The sequence below is a fragment of the Haematobia irritans genome, chromosome 2, assembly GCF_050003625.1.
Source record: "Haematobia irritans isolate KBUSLIRL chromosome 2, ASM5000362v1, whole genome shotgun sequence".
Lineage (NCBI taxonomy): Eukaryota > Metazoa > Arthropoda > Insecta > Diptera > Muscidae > Haematobia > Haematobia irritans.
This window is the reverse complement of record NC_134398.1, coordinates 3199295-3212370: the sequence shown is the minus strand read 5'-3', so window position 1 is coordinate 3212370 and position 13076 is coordinate 3199295. Positions and strand designations below refer to the sequence as shown.

The 13076-nt window shown below is 33.3% G+C and overlaps 4 protein-coding genes across 5 annotated transcripts; 2 read left to right on the top strand and 2 right to left on the bottom strand.

Annotated features, from left to right (window-relative positions):
• Positions 1-106: 106 nt before the first annotated feature.
• Positions 107-6519, bottom strand: colt (carnitine/acylcarnitine carrier protein colt, mitochondrial). Of its 2 annotated transcripts, none has more exons than XM_075293104.1 (5): positions 6379-6519; positions 5879-6024; positions 5391-5826; positions 508-687; positions 107-454 (listed from the first exon to the last, which is right to left on the bottom strand). In XM_075293104.1, exons 2-5 carry the CDS (start codon positions 5990-5992, stop codon positions 267-269), a joined length of 918 nt encoding a protein of 305 aa, XP_075149219.1. In that variant the 5' UTR covers positions 5993-6024; positions 6379-6519; the 3' UTR covers positions 107-266. The 2 variants fall into 2 exon arrangements, with proteins under 2 accessions (XP_075149219.1, XP_075149217.1); XM_075293102.1 differs by lacking the exon at positions 6379-6519 and adding an exon at positions 6145-6349.
• On the top strand, positions 2107-5065 carry LOC142223241 (uncharacterized). Its single transcript, XM_075293101.1, has 4 exons — positions 2107-2333; positions 2556-3108; positions 3173-4059; positions 4120-5065. Exons 1-4 carry the CDS (start codon positions 2295-2297, stop codon positions 4930-4932), a joined length of 2292 nt encoding a protein of 763 aa, XP_075149216.1. The 5' UTR covers positions 2107-2294; the 3' UTR covers positions 4933-5065.
• Positions 6520-7294: 775 nt separating the features above from the next.
• Prx6a (Peroxiredoxin 6a) lies at positions 7295-10430 on the top strand. The gene is made up of 6 exons (XM_075293099.1): positions 7295-7455; positions 7966-8048; positions 9606-9698; positions 9763-9955; positions 10010-10082; positions 10141-10430. The coding sequence occupies exons 1-6, from the start codon at positions 7373-7375 to the stop codon at positions 10267-10269; spliced, it is 654 nt and encodes a 217-aa protein (XP_075149214.1). The 5' UTR covers positions 7295-7372; the 3' UTR covers positions 10270-10430.
• On the bottom strand, positions 10282-12192 carry LOC142223238 (uncharacterized). The gene is made up of 3 exons (XM_075293098.1): positions 12032-12192; positions 11248-11711; positions 10282-11193 (listed from the first exon to the last, which is right to left on the bottom strand). Exons 2-3 carry the CDS (start codon positions 11707-11709, stop codon positions 10693-10695), a joined length of 963 nt encoding a protein of 320 aa, XP_075149213.1. The 5' UTR covers positions 11710-11711; positions 12032-12192; the 3' UTR covers positions 10282-10692.
• Positions 12193-13076: the final 884 nt, after the last annotated feature.

The following is a 13076-nucleotide window of genomic DNA, read 5'->3' as shown; positions in this document are numbered from 1 at the left end:
GCACTGTTAAAAAGCGACGTAGCCATTTTTGATTAAATTTAATAATTACAAATTATATTTAAGTGTTTTCATACATTTTTTATAAAAAAAAAACATTTGGCAGAAATTAAATGATAACAAAAAGTTGCTTTCATTTATTGTATCAACAATGTCATACAAAATGATATACTCCCTTCTCTGAACGAAGATTTTCAATTAATCTCACATAGTATATTCAAACTCACTAGGAAAATTAGAAAAAGAAGATTTAATAATAATAGTTAACTCTAGAAATTCGGGAAAAATTTGTCAAAGAACTTGTTCGCAAGTTCAATTCCAAAGAAACAGGCAGCATTGGCTGGGAAGGCACGAATCATTATGGGTGTAATACCACGATACAAAGCTAAAGGACCATCTTTCACCATTAACTCTTTGAATACACTACGAATTCCACTCTTATATGTGCCTTCCGGAGCTGAAACCCAATCAAATATAGTGTGAATTTAATTAAAACCAATAAATGCTTACCAGTTTGCAAACGACTCTTTAATACATCAGCCGGCATGCCAACTAGCCAATATGCAATTCCAGCAGAACCTCCAGCAAAGAGTGTTACCGTCAATGAAACACTATCACTGCCTGTACGTTTCTTAGCGGCCTCCTGTATCCATTCGTAGGCCAAAAAGTATACACCATTGGCAGGTAGATCTTAAAATGACATGGAAAATTAATAAGAATTTAGACAAAAATTTACAGTAATACACTTAACACCAAATCCTAAAAATGTAATATCATTGGCCTAAACATATATTAGATGGTTACGTTCCAATCGTGCCTGTTGTGGTACACACAAGTATTGCTTTAATAAGTTGTTTCTGGACGACACTTCACACCGTCACAGGCCTGAAAAATGTACACGAACATTTTTTCTGTGTTGGCCAAGCGTACAGCTATCGTATGCAAAGTTAGAATTTTTTAACACATTTAAATAACAGATTCTGAAACTTTAATGTGTTTTTGTTATTTTTTGCATATTTTATAAAGCTAAATCGCTTGCATATTGCATGAAATGCGATTTAAAAAAACATCTAACATTTGAACCAAAGTTTCTTCTGGCTGGTGTATTTGTTTTTAGGATTGTTTTTACTTTTATTCCATTCTAGTACAATTTTACCGGCAAAATGGGTAGTGGGCGTGCAGAAAAAATCTAATGTTTTCATTTTTCTATCAGAAGCCCGAAAAATATTTTTTCACGTGTGAGTCAGAATAACTAACCTTTTATGAGGTGTGAAGAATGTCTGCAGTGTGGTGTACAGTGCGATGAGATCAAGAACAGGCATAAATAACAATGTATAGTACACTCATAGAAAAAAGTCTGCTAAAAACAGCAGTCGGTGTGAATTTCTGATGTTAATAGATTATATTGACACATCTTATTTAATATGCTAATATAAGTGAACAAAATTTACACACCAAAATACAATCACAAATAAATTTTAGTATTTGTCATGCGGTTAGTGCACATGTTCATAAACAACAGGCGTGTTCATAACTTATAAATTTAAATATACTATATTTATGTATCACTAACCGACTTTTGATAGTTTTGAAAATTGACTCAAATCAACAAAATGTTTTTTTTTATGATAGTCCAAATGGACTAACAGGCTTTTAACGAAAAACTCAAAATGCTGCCATTGGATTAAAAAGGAAATATAATGTAAATATATATTTGTACATACAGAAATAGGGTAAGTAACTATTGAAAAGCCGGCATTTTTCAAATTTGATTCTGATTTTGATTTCCCAAATTGATTCTGTTTTTTTAACAGCTTGTTTAAATACATAAATCTTGCAATTTGGAATACACCTATTATAAGGCTGAATTCTTTCAAACAATTAATTTATCTTGTTCTTGTTTTTCCACATACGGTCATGTAGTTGACACACAGAGCCGAGTTGTTATATGTAAATGTATTTAAAATGTGTTTATATATAAAACACTGAAATGCTGATAACAACATCCTTTACAATGTGACTTCCTTCATATACACACAATAAAGTATTTTTTAATCTTTTCATGGAGGCGGCTCTGGGTTGAAGTTTTTTTTATGTTATTCAGAAAAAATATGCTGTTGTATAAAAACATATTTAGTTTTATATCGACTTTTCATCCCACCACAATAAATTATAGTGGTTCGAGTATACACATGTGCTATATACAATAGTAATTATAGTAAGAAATATGCTTTATGCATATATACCTTGGTTGAAACTCGTTGAATAAGGATATAAATAATAAAAACAAATTAAACATGAAGGTGTTTGCTGTTGTTACCACACTTATGTTTATTGTGAGTGTAATATTGAAAAATCGAACCGTATCGAAAACTACGTTTTTGTGCATATTTTGTGAAACTTTTAAAAATATTAGAATTTTATTGCGAATTAAAAAAATGCATTTCACGTCAATAAATATTATGCAATACTTAATTTTTATAATATTGTAATTGTTCCTATATGCAATTTCTAGTTAGAATGTTATTAAAGTTTTTACGATTTCACTTCAACAACAGGAAGCATCGCAAGCCTATCGCGAGAGTTTTAGAAGAAACGATTACATAAAACATAATAACCACAAACCCAAATATGACGAAAACCGGGGAAATCGGATTTTATACAATACCAACAGATATCAGGAAATTCACAATAAATATCAAGAACTCGACGATGACGGCATTGAGGCATTATATAATAAACCGGAAACAGAAATTAAATCCGATTCACATCCAACAATCGAAGTGGACACATTGTTTTGTCCTCAGGGATGTGTTTGCCAATATGCCCATTTATCAGATTTACCTATATCACATTGGATAAACAATATGCAACAAAAGTTTTCATCTTCCAAGGACAATAGTATAACAGAAACACCGGATGAACAAGACTTAATTAACAATAATGAGTCAAACTATGGAGGCGATTTAAGTTATCTGGATAATCCTTTCATAAAACAATCGACTTGCATAATACAAGAAGACACCGATACAGAAAAACTAATAAACTCTTTGCCACATGATATTCAAGCGCTAGTTTTATTATATACAGGGATCGGAAGAAATAAGACAGGTACTGATTAAATAAAAATTGCATATACAATGATTTCCACGTTTCCATTTACTTATTTCTCTAGTGAACACAAGCATTTTGAAGCCTCTAAATCAATTGATGACGTTGGAAGTAAGGGGTTCGCAAGATAGGGGCCTACGTCTGATATTGGATTCACCATTGCACTTTTTGAAACATGCCAATTTTGAGTCTATAACCCTATTGGGTTCGGAAATTGTAAAAAGGCCCAACAATTTTGTCCATCCTAAAGAAGTGTTTAATTACAAACCAAATATTGAACTATTAAATAGCATGGAATTGATTGAAGAGGATATCAATACGAAACACTATGATCGTAAATTATTGGTGGAATTACAACAGCAAGAACAAGAAGAACTGGAAATTGTACCATATGAAGTTTATATTGAGGAAGTGAAAAAAGCTAAAATGCCCACATTTTATGGTTGGCAACGTTTGGAAGTTCTCCGAATACAAGCATGTGGCATGCAAGAATTATCTTGGGAAATGTTTATGGGATTAGACGAACTGCAACATCTATCACTGGAAAGAAATAACATACAAGTGGTACCACCATTCGCGTTATCGGGCGCCACACAATTGAAAACCTTATCACTGGCACACAACGCCATATATGACTTACACTATCGGAATTTAGCCGGCTTATTTGAATTACAAGTTTTGGATTTAAGCGATAATCGCTTGACTAAACTAACTGAGTTAAGCTTTCCGCCCTTGCCCAAATTGGAACAAGTTGATTTTCGCAACAATCCCATCCGTTACATATTTCCAGCAAGTTTCTGGGTCATGAATAACACAAGAGAAATGTTTTTTGGTTCTCACGAGGTGCCCTTAGAACTTTGGGGCAATCAGCCATTTAAGAAACTTACACAACTAACCACATTGGAAATAAATAACGTATCCATAAATAGCCTAGAACAAAATATTTTCAAGGTAATAAGGAATACAATTATTCTGCAACTTATGTTATACCTTTAATGTCCATTCTTTTAGGATTTAGTGTCGTTGCAGAAATTAAAACTTCGGGGCGAAATAAATTCTCTTGAGTATGATGCTTTTTCGGGATTTTCTGAGTTATCGGAATTAGATTTGTCCAATTGTCAAATCAATGTAATCTCAATGGACGCATTTATAGGCTGCAAACGCTTACGTATCGTCAATTTATCCTATAACAACATAAGCTATATACCACCAGGATTATTTGAGGATTTGCCGAATCTCGAAGAAGTCTTTTTGAATAGTAATCACTTAAGGACGCTCCCTAAATCATTCTTTCAACAGAGGAAATTGATGTTGGCCCGTCTTTCTGAAAATCCTTGGAAATGCTCATGCGACATGGCTAATTGGAAGGCTAAAGTTACAAATCAAGAAAGAGTTCCTTCGATTGAGAGATGTATTAATGACTATTTTTCTGGTAAAAAGTTGTCTTGTCGCAAATTTAGTAACTACAAATTTAATAAACAACTTGCTCCGAGATGTGAAAATGTCAATGGACGCAGTGTTTATTATGTTCTTAGGAAACAGTTGCAATGTGGCACTAAATACATACAGATGAAAGCTAAAAATTCCTCAAACCACAGACTTCCCCATTGGCGCAAACTTGAAGAAAGAGAACGCATTGCCAAAAAGAATCACGAGAATAATAATCCTTTGACAAATCGTATGATATGGCAATTGCAAAGGCAAGACAAAGTGAAAGCTACCTTAAGAAATATCCATGAAAATTCTTTAGATTATCAAATTATTAATGTGCTGAACAATACAAGAACGGAGAGCACAGCAGCAGAGATACAGAATGACATTTGATAGGTCGTATATAGATGAAATATTTTTGAGATTAAAAGAATCTTTTACTTTAGAAAATAAAGACATTAATAATTATAAGAATAAACTACACTGAATAAAAAGCTAATTAACACAATACCGACAAATTAAAGAATGTGGTGTTTGATATCATCCGGCTTAAATAGCCTAGTTGAATTTTTAAAAATATTTTTTAATTCTCCACAATTCACTTTTAGGGATATCATTACTTCTATATCTCTAATGCGAGAATGCGCTGTCTTACCACATTAACCATTATTGGGATGTTATACTTGGGGATATCTTTATGTTCCCAAAGAAGTTGAGCACAAAGCAAATTTTTCGGTTCCCTTGAAAAATGTAAAGTAAAAGTACATTTTTCTATGGAATACCTCATTCTATAAACTTTACCCCGAATTGATATACTTTCATATATTATCAAAATATTAACGGCAACATACCTCTCAACAAAGTAGCACAGCTTCCTTTATATATTGAACGCAAACCTCCTTCTTTATATAATTTCGATGCGCAATCTAGCATTCCATTGTATTTCTTCTCAGCTCCTTTTGAAGCCTGTTGAATTTGTAGTAGGCACTTGATTCGCTCACCTGGAGCGGTAATGATTGTAGAGAGTAATCCCGAAAATGAACCAGCTACAAACACTTGCCGACCATTTAATTTTGTATTCCCTTCAGTCTGTTGAACTCGTTTTCCAAGTGCATAACCAGCAAAGCAGAGAGCAAAAATAGGAGCTACACCCACAATTGGTGCGGACATTCCTTTATATAGGCCCAGAAAACCTTCATTTTTTATAGTTTTTGCTGCACAATCAAAAGTGCCTTTGTACAATGGGGCTTCACCTGGACCAGTACGGGGCATAGTTTGTAAACGAACCTATATTAATTCATTAGTTTACTAAATGTAAGTTAAACCTTAATTTACTTACCTTAATTGTGTCCAAAGGGTGGCCAGAAATTACTGTACAAATTCCACCAAAACCTCCGCTCAAGAAAGACTTTGCGGGATTAGCCTTTTTCTCAGTTTTCCCAGAATCTGACATTTTTTAATTTTTATATTTTATGAAAAAAAAAACTGTAAAGAGGAAAACTTGAAACTCAGTGAACATTGGACCGATTATCTCGTAAGATTATTTGGCTTTTGAAATACGTAACAATACAGATCACTGAAAAATATTGTCTCGCCGCCTGTTACCTTCGAGATATGAAATTGATATATGAAATTGAAAACAAATGTGTAACGTCACAAAGTTTCTATTCCAAAAGACCGGTTTACGAGGCAATTTGGAAGAAATCAGGGAAAGATTAAAGGCGTTCTGCCAGGAAAGCAAATGATTTTGAAACTATGTGCACATTTCTAAACACTCAAAATAAAGTTCAAAGTTCACACAATAACTCTCGTGTACCAAATGTTGTTGTGTTGTCTCACCTACTAATAAAGGTTTTAATAGATTAATTATCAATTTTGGTTTTTACTTTTGACATTATATAGTTGGTGGTAGAGATGGGCACGTGAATTGAAATTGACGTGACTGAACACTTTTATTTATTGCGTTACGAAGCCTACAACAATGTTCTCGCAAACGAACGTTTTTGAATTATGTTTTATTTGCACGTAATCTTAAGTTTTCAAACGCAATTCACGACTGATAGTCGAGTCTATAATTCTCGTGTGCTAAGAGATTTTTCTTGAATAAGGTGAGTATTACGTTCGAGTTTGGCCGGCCTATAACGAGAATTTTCGTTAGTCTCTAGAATGTTAGCGGGTTGACAGAATTTCGAGAATAAGGACTTATGAGTTGGTGACTTCTTCCGATCGAAGTAAAATCTCTCCATGAGAATGAGTGCGTCTGACACTTTTCTCTCACGCGCACATCGCTAGTTGGTGTTTGATTGAAGAACCGATTTTCTTAGCCATGAACCGGTTCACTTAATTATAAATTATGATCAAGATTTTAAATCTACAATCCCGACATTTAGAGAGCGCTAAAGTGAATTTCAATTTTAAAGTATGGTGGAGGATCCAAATCCAGATCTATAGAAAAGGATTTCATTGTGTAGACGATATTACTAGAGAAATGCATGGTCATATTTGTGGATATCGATCGATATTATATGCAGGAGCTATGACAAGAGATGCCTACAAGTCTGAAACTATGCAGAGAAAGGGGATGACATATGGTATTGATATGTGTCAAATTTCAATATGATAAGTTGGTTAACATGTAGGCCCGTTTATGACATATGTATACAATTTTCTGTTACAAAAAAAAAATGTAATCAGCTGGCGTTATGCTTCCACCTTATCGTACCCTGTCATTCAATTATGATCAGTTGTTTTTTTACCATACCTATTGTATTATACATATTCCATACCCTCTTTCACGCTTCGAACTAAAAACACTTCAAGGTTCTAAGAAAGGATGAATATAGGCGAACTATTTCCAAATTTTCAAGCTGAAACAAACCAAGGAAGCATAGACTTCTATGAGTGGATGGAGGATTCGTAAATATTAGCTCCGTTCGAGAACACGATAATTTTTGATAATTGTTACAAATTTTTACTGGAAGTCGTTCGTTTACACCAAAACGCCACCAAAAGAGAGCCGGAGAGAGACTACATTTGACAGTTATGAGATAGAGAAATTGCAAGTTTTTGCTAGAGATTTTTTCCCCAGTAAAATCTTGCAAACCATAGCATACGTTGCCAGCTGGTTATTGATAACAAACAAAGTACCAATACAATGTACATGTTCGGCAACTACGATTGGAAGTTAAATATACATGATTCGTTTTTTGTTTTCAATGTTTTAGCAGCTGAAATTTTCAATGTGCAAATAGTTACTGGATACCGTTCGTGTACTTTTCAGCAATTTTAAGCAAAGAGTGTAAAATATACTCTTACTCTCTTGCTAGTTTTTACTGGATATTTTTTACTGGAAAAGTACGCGAACAGACCTATTATCTAAAATAGTAATTAGCTGATCCTTAGGATTTAATACATCTATCTTTCCAGATGGGCCATATTGTTCTCTCATCCCGCTGATTACACACCCGTATGTACTACGGAGTTAGCACGTGTTGCTCAACTATTACCCGGTAAGTATAATTGATGTGTGTTGCATTCTTATGGTCTGTTTGGACTATATTTGCCCAACATCGACTCTTTCCTTCACGTAAATAACTTTGCAATTATTTGTCATGTTTGATTAGTAACATATCGCTATCCCTACAAAATTGGCCGAAAATGGGACCGTTTGATAGATTCGAGACTTGATTTGGCTTTTTTTTCATGTCTTAAGAGGTTTCTCTGATAAAATAATATAATTTTAAAGAATTTATACATACAGTCTTTCTCACCAAAATTTGGGCAAGATTTATCATTACTTTGTTTTCGTTCATGTTTTTAATTAACCGCGAAAACTAAATTATTATATTATACTTTTAGTTTATTTTTATATAATTTATAGTTGTATTTAAATTTAGTACATCAACTTCTATTCAGATTATAAAAAAAAAACTTTGTAATACAAATGTATTTAGGCCATGTAGGCTTAGTATTACTGAATAGCCCATAGCTTTTTAATGCCTAGGATTTTGTACGGGTTAGAGGTGTATACGGGGACCAATACGACAAACAGAATGAGTTAGAGAGATACTTCAATAGGGTAATCAGGTACGTTTACGGACTGCGTATTCATGATCACATATCGGCGTATGTTAGGGACTTCTTGGATTGTAGTTTTGATAATTTTATAAAGATTAGGCTGGTGACACTATTTTATAAAGTGTACAGAGCTGGAAGTCCACAATATTTACTATCTCATTTTCAGTTTGGTTCATCTGTCAGATCGCATTCCCTGATATGTCCCCGCTTTAATACCCTAATAATGCAGAATTCCTTCGAGGTAAGAGTATGTCGTATTTGGAATGTATATCTTCCATACGAGGATAGACATTTTGCCCATTCAGTTCGGGAGTTTGCTGACAAGATGCTGTCTAATTTGTAAACCCTGCATATCGAATAAAAGGTTGATAGTGGGTAAACTTTTTTTTATTTTTTGGGGGAAACGTTTCATATCCATGAACATTCTATTTTTTTTTTATTTTTAGTATTAAGATTTTAGTGTTAAGATCTTTTTACCTTCCATTATATAGAAGTGAATCTTAGTGCCATAATACATTACTCTGTAATCGATTTGGCCCTTTTAGGGCTTATAGATTATGAATAAATATTGAATTGAATTGAATTGAAAAACTGATAAATAAATAAATCAATCAGGTGGTTTTCAATTTGAAAACCGAACATAGTGCGGGCCTTATATGCTAAGTTATATTGGATAAAGAATATTTGAGTTTTTATTTCCAGACAACTATTTCTAGCCACACGTTTTAACATCTCATATAACCAGAAATCCTTTAACCTTATTTTATTAAAATCGAAACAAATTAATTCGTCTCATAATAAGCAATTACGCTATGCCTTGTCGTTACCCTTCCTCGTATCCAATAATTTTTCGAATTATTTTGCACTTGTTTAAAATATTAATTTTTCGGATGCATCTTATTGGCGTGAATAGAAAATATCAAAATTGATATTGGGAGAAAAACGAAACAATTTAATATTGCAAAGTTTTTTGTTTCATAATCTTTCAGAATTTAAAAAACGTAATGTTAAACCGATTGCTTTATCTATTGATACTGTGGACTCTCACAATGGATGGATTGAAGATATAAAATCGTACGGAAGTTAGTATATTTTTTGTTGTTATCCATCTTCTGCCAAAATATTTATGTAGCTTCTTCGCCCTAGAGCTTCCATCTTTCGATTATCCCATTATTGCGGATGCCAAGCGAGTACTAGCACTCAAGTTAAATATGTTGGATAAAGACGAACTAAATTCTGATGGCATACCTCTAACATGTCGTGCGGTATTCATTATAGATAATGCTAAGAAATTGCGCTTATCCATTTTATATCCTGCTACAACTGGTAGAAATTTTGAGTATGTATTTTTCTATGTATATCGACATTTCATTAAATAAAACTTTACTTTCAGCGAAATTTTGAGAGTGATTGACTCGATGCAGCTAACAACTAATAAATATGTGGCTACCCCTGCTGATTGGAAGGTAACATTGTTTGTCAGAAATTCAAATATTTAGTACTAATAAAATCTTGGTATTGTAGCAAGGAGGAACTTGTATGATATTGCCTACGGTCTCGGAACAGGCATGTGTTGATAAATTCCCCAGTGGCTATAAAACAATTGATGTTCCATCAGGAAAGAAATATCTGCGCGAAACACCCCAACCATGAAAACACAAAACATTCCCAGTATGTAATTGATATACATTTGTATATTTATCATAAAAAAGTAAAGTAGAAACATAGATAAAATCTTTAATTTTTGCAAAAATATTTAGTTGCTGCGTAGCATACGCATATTTTCCATACAAATTAATAATTTTCTAAGTAAAGTAGAGTATGTACTGTGGAATGAAAGGTTACTAAAAAATGGATCTAGTTTACATAAAAACAAACCAGGAAGGTTATAACTTAAAATTAAAAGAATTGCACATGTTTGTGAGAACTAAGGGAGCGCTAATCGTGAGTGCAAAATAGTGGCCTTGCCCAAGCAGAGAATTAAACCAAAACAAATAATATTTTAAATAATGAACTTTAACACCGATAACATAAACCAAGCCTATATCTACATTAAACTGGCTATATGTATGCTCTTCATTTTCGTTTGGGATTCGCCAACATTCTTCCTAATCTTCTAGCTATGAATGGCCATAAGATAAGCAAGACAAACCATAAAGGTGATATGTCCTTCAAATGCCACCATTTAGGATACTTTCTTTTGTGCTCCATCGAAATTGATAGTTTGGAATTGGTTACAGCTGTCTTTAGATCCCGAACAGTTTTTTCTAAATCGAAAATACGTTGGTTCACAGATGATATATCCGAATTCATTCTTGATACAGTGGCTTGCACTTGTTTCAGAATTTGATTATTGTGCTGAATCGATTCGTTAAGTTCGTGTTGTATATCGAACGGATCGACATATTCTTCGTCATCGGATGGATCAACATTTCCATTGAATTGTGAATAATTGGTAAATGAATTTTCTGGAAGTGTTGGTTGTGGCACCTTCGTCGGTTCGGGTTGAGGTTGTTCTGTTATTTGTGCGTCATTTGAAATTTCTTCCACCAATGACGCATGTCCATTTGCAAGGGGCTAAAAAATAAAAACGAGTTTTTATAAATCGTCCTACATTTATTAACTATGTACCTCTTCTTCGACTCTAATGTTACTACTGGATCCGTGTTGGGGGCTGTTGGTTCTCGAACTAAATGGTGAACTTGGATGTGATTCTGCCAATTGCTTCATTCCTGGAGCTATCATTTCAAGTTCATCTAAATTGATATTCTCCAAGCCTTGCAGACTACCAACAAAATTTTGAACATTTTCGGTAAAGGACATGGTTTCTATGATTTCCTGAAGTCCTTCGACATATTGCTGCATAGCTTGCTCTTTCGTTAAGTGTTTAAATCCATTCCAGGCGTCATACTTGGCTTTTCCAATAACATCCCAAAACGAAGGTCTCTTCCCATTGCATGGTCCTTCAGTGGCCTGCTTAAATAGGCCGTAGAATTTAAGCATCATAACAGGACTTGGCTGATAAGGACCATTTTTCGGCAAGTTTTTTATAACATTTACTGCTGCATTAAAACGATCCTGAACGGATGCCATTACTAAAAAATACAAGAGATTATTAAGAGATTAAGTACAAACAAGTAAAGAGATAACATAATCGGTAGAATAATACTGGTTGTATTACTGATAAATGTTTAAAAGGGTAAAGTTCACGTCTAATCAACGAAAGTTTTCTACTTATATGCAGATGCAAATATTGGGTTGTCGACTTTATCTAAACTTTATTTTTCTGCAGAAATTTGCCTTTGGACTTCGAACATTTTCCTATTAATTTGTTGCTAATCACTGTAACGTTATTGCCAAACAAAACTTTCTATTTCATTTGCATTCCTAACTCCTATCTACCAAATTTATTTACCTTTGTTTATTTATCTTTAGTGTGGTGTTAGAAATTGTTTATTGGTCGAACAATGTAACAAAAACAGGCATAATACAATGTATTATGTTCTTTTATTTTGTTTTACGAATGATGAACCACAGAATCAAAAGTATCCGTACAAGCCACAAAATTTTGCTAAAATCGATATATTTACTAGAAAAAATCGATATATTTACTATACAAATCGATATATTTACAAAAAAATATATTGCAACCCTATAATAAATTGGGCAACCATACAGCCATGCAGCAAAAAAGTCTCCGTACACTAAAAAATTCTGGTGTCAAAGAAAGTCATTGTTTTTACTTTAAGGTAAGTACTATGTTCGCTTTTCGCGTTGAAATTTTCGTGGTTACTTTATTAAAACAGTTCAATATAAAGCAGACAAATTAACTCAATTGATGTGTAGTTTCTTGTTCCATTAGTTTTCGGAAAGACTCTACAGGAATAAGTTTGTTTTCATTTATAATTTTGATTGTTTAAGGAAAAGTAATCGCGAAAATAAAGTGGTTTTCAACTCGAAAACGGAACGTAGTACCTACCCTTAAAGCCTAGTACTAAGATCACATTTTCGTACGAAAAAACTGTTATACTCCATATAAAAAACGTTAGCTCGGAATAAATACGAAATCCTGGAATTTTCGCACGAAAAAATGGGCAGGCATATTATTTCGCATATAACTTGCCAACATTTCAAAGTTTCATTTCATCCTCATCGCCAGCATTTCAAAGTTCCATTTCATCCTCATCGCTACCACAGACTCGTAAATGTCACCACAACCATCGCGAACTGTGATGGGGGAAGCATATCAAAAAGTACAAAATGTACATGAAAGTATTTTGCCATCACTACTGTTAGAAGAGCCATTTTATTTTTTGTGAAACGCCAAGCGCAACCAGCTTGTTATATTTTATTTAAATAAAAACGAAAATAAAGTTCTGAAAACATAGATATTACGCTTAAAATTGTGTAAGGTATATGGTGAACAATTTTGGACTTTCCAAATAGAATAAAGTGATCGT

What these genes read in the sequence shown, in the direction of transcription:
- colt (XM_075293104.1), bottom strand. Translation starts at nt 5,992, where the DNA reads ATGTCAGATTCTGGGAAAACTGAGAAAAAGGCTAATCCCGCAAAGTCT. An exon ending in ACCCTTTGGACACAATTAAG is followed by an intron (nt 5,827 to 5,878) that starts GTAAGTAAATTA and finishes GAATTAATATAG; the next exon opens with GTTCGTTTACAAACTATGCC. An exon ending in AAAGAGTCGTTTGCAAACTG is followed by an intron (nt 455 to 507) that starts GTAAGCATTTAT and finishes ATTGGGTTTCAG; the next exon opens with CTCCGGAAGGCACATATAAG.
- LOC142223241 (XM_075293101.1), top strand. Translation starts at nt 2,295, where the DNA reads ATGAAGGTGTTTGCTGTTGTTACCACACTTATGTTTATT. An exon ending in TTACCACACTTATGTTTATT is followed by an intron (nt 2,334 to 2,555) that starts GTGAGTGTAATA and finishes CTTCAACAACAG; the next exon opens with GAAGCATCGCAAGCCTATCG. An exon ending in GATCGGAAGAAATAAGACAG is followed by an intron (nt 3,109 to 3,172) that starts GTACTGATTAAA and finishes TTATTTCTCTAG; the next exon opens with TGAACACAAGCATTTTGAAG.
- Prx6a (XM_075293099.1), top strand. Translation starts at nt 7,373, where the DNA reads ATGAATATAGGCGAACTATTTCCAAATTTTCAAGCTGAAACAAACCAA. An exon ending in TATGAGTGGATGGAGGATTC is followed by an intron (nt 7,456 to 7,965) that starts GTAAATATTAGC and finishes CTATCTTTCCAG; the next exon opens with ATGGGCCATATTGTTCTCTC. An exon ending in ACAACTGGTAGAAATTTTGA is followed by an intron (nt 9,956 to 10,009) that starts GTATGTATTTTT and finishes CTTTACTTTCAG; the next exon opens with CGAAATTTTGAGAGTGATTG.
- LOC142223238 (XM_075293098.1), bottom strand. Translation starts at nt 11,709, where the DNA reads ATGGCATCCGTTCAGGATCGTTTTAATGCAGCAGTAAATGTTATAAAA. An exon ending in ACATTAGAGTCGAAGAAGAG is followed by an intron (nt 11,194 to 11,247) that starts GTACATAGTTAA and finishes TTTATTTTTTAG; the next exon opens with CCCCTTGCAAATGGACATGC.